Below are 1,760 nucleotides of genomic sequence, written 5' to 3' on the forward strand. Positions count from 1 at the left end.
CCTCCTCTCCTGATCCCCTCCTCTCCTGAACTCCCTCCTCTCCTGACCCCCTTCCTGTACCCCGCCCGCATCTCTGTCCCCTGTCACCTCCCCGCCGTGACCGTGCCCATGTCCCCGCAGCCATGAAGGCCAAGGGCAAGAACGTGCCGAAGGAGGGGCTGAAGGCGCCGGAGGTGTGCACGGACCCCGCCATGCTCGCCACCTACGCCATGGGGGTCAACTACTTCAAGGAGGGCCCGGAGGTGGCCCTGAAGCCTGACTCCGAGTACCCTGACTGGTAGGTGCTCCGCTGCCCGGGCTGTGTGCAGAGAGGGGGTCCCTCCTGGGGGGCCCCCCCTCCAGAGGGGCCAAAGAGGCACAGAGGAGTGTAGGAGGGACGGGGAACTGTTCTGGGAGGAGGAAGAGCACCGCTCTGCAGCCCAGAGACCTCCCCGAGGACGAGGGGAGGAGAGCAGGCTGCACTGCGGATGTGGTGGGTGAGGGGCCGCGTGCCCTTGTCACGCGCTTCCATTGCTCTGTGCCATCCTTGTCCCTCTGCTGCAGCCTCACATCCTCTGCATTCGCCCCCAGGCTCTTTAAGATCCACCTCGGTCCCCCCAAGAAGCTGGAGGAGATGGACCCCGACTCCATCGAGTACTGGAGGCGCCTGCGGAAGTACAACACGTGGCACCGCAACAAACTGAAGAAGGGCAAGAAGCTGTAGGTGCTGCAGAGCTCAGGGTGCGGGCGTGCCCCGAGTGCTGGCGAGGGTGCCGTGGGAACCTGCTTTTGGTCTCTTCTTCTTGCTGTAAACGAGTAATAAACCTCTGATGAGGCTGATACCTGTTACGGAGCTTGTGGCAAGCCCAGGCCCTTGGCAAACTCGGTATGGGTCACCCCTCATGCTGGGGGCTGAGGCAACACGGGACACAAATTCATGGGGTATTTGCTAAAACAGAAGCTCAGTTTTTTGCTCAGAGAGGGAGCCTGTGCTGTGTCATGGTTTCACCCCAGCCAGCAATAAGCACCACACAGCCACTCGCTCACTACCCCCCCGTGGGATGGGGGAGAGAATCAGAAGGGTAAAATAGAAAACCTGGGGGTTGTGATAAAGACAGTTTACAGATAAGTAAAGCAAAAGCTGCGCGCACAGGCAAAGCAAAAGAAGGAATTCGTTTGCTATTTCCCACCTGCAGGGAGGTGTTCAGCCATCCCCAGGACAGCAGGGCTCCATCACGGGTAATGGTTACTTACACACAAACGCCGTCACTCTGAACGTCCCCCCTGTTCCTTCCTCCTCCCCCAGCTCTATGTGCGGAGCATGACGTGTGGGATGTCCCTTTGGTCAGCTGGGGTCAGCTGTCCCAGCTGTGTCCCCTCCCAACTCCTTGTGCCCCCCAGCCTGCTCGCTGGAGGCTGGGGTGAGGAGCAGACAAGGCCTTGACACGGTGTGAGCCCGTAAGGGAAACATCCCGGTGTTATCAACAGTGTTTCCGGCACAAATCCCAAACACAGCCCCGTACTGGCTACCGTGAAGAAAATGAACCAGCCCAGCCAAAACCAGCACATGGCTCGTGCTCCCCGGCCCATCACACCCGTGCTGCAACGGCTGGGGCTGAAGGTCCCTGGGGTGGGGTGGGCCACGTAGTGGGTTTGGGGTGGGGAATGACTCTGCTGGCGTCACTGTGTCCCCTGGGCTTTGGGGGCTGAGCAGCCTGTGCTCCTGGGGGGTGGGAGGGCGGTTGGGGCAGGCTCTGGGGGTGCCACGGGGGCGGTGGGCA

At 61.1% G+C, this 1,760-nt stretch overlaps 1 protein-coding gene across 1 annotated transcript; it reads left to right on the forward strand.

Moving 5' to 3' along the window:
- Window positions 1–120: 120 nt before the first annotated feature.
- MRPL54 (mitochondrial ribosomal protein L54) lies at window positions 121–703 on the forward strand (the record flags this gene model as incomplete). The annotated part of the gene is made up of 2 exons (XM_010082330.1): window positions 121–277; window positions 571–703. Coding segments are annotated over 2 exons (290 nt in total), but the record flags the coding sequence as incomplete, so codon positions are not given.
- Between the last annotated feature and the right edge of the window lie 1,057 nt (window positions 704–1,760).

Source organism: Pterocles gutturalis, unplaced genomic scaffold, assembly GCF_000699245.1.
Source record: "Pterocles gutturalis isolate BGI_N339 unplaced genomic scaffold, ASM69924v1 scaffold25739, whole genome shotgun sequence".
NCBI classification, from domain to species: domain Eukaryota; kingdom Metazoa; phylum Chordata; class Aves; order Pterocliformes; family Pteroclidae; genus Pterocles; species Pterocles gutturalis.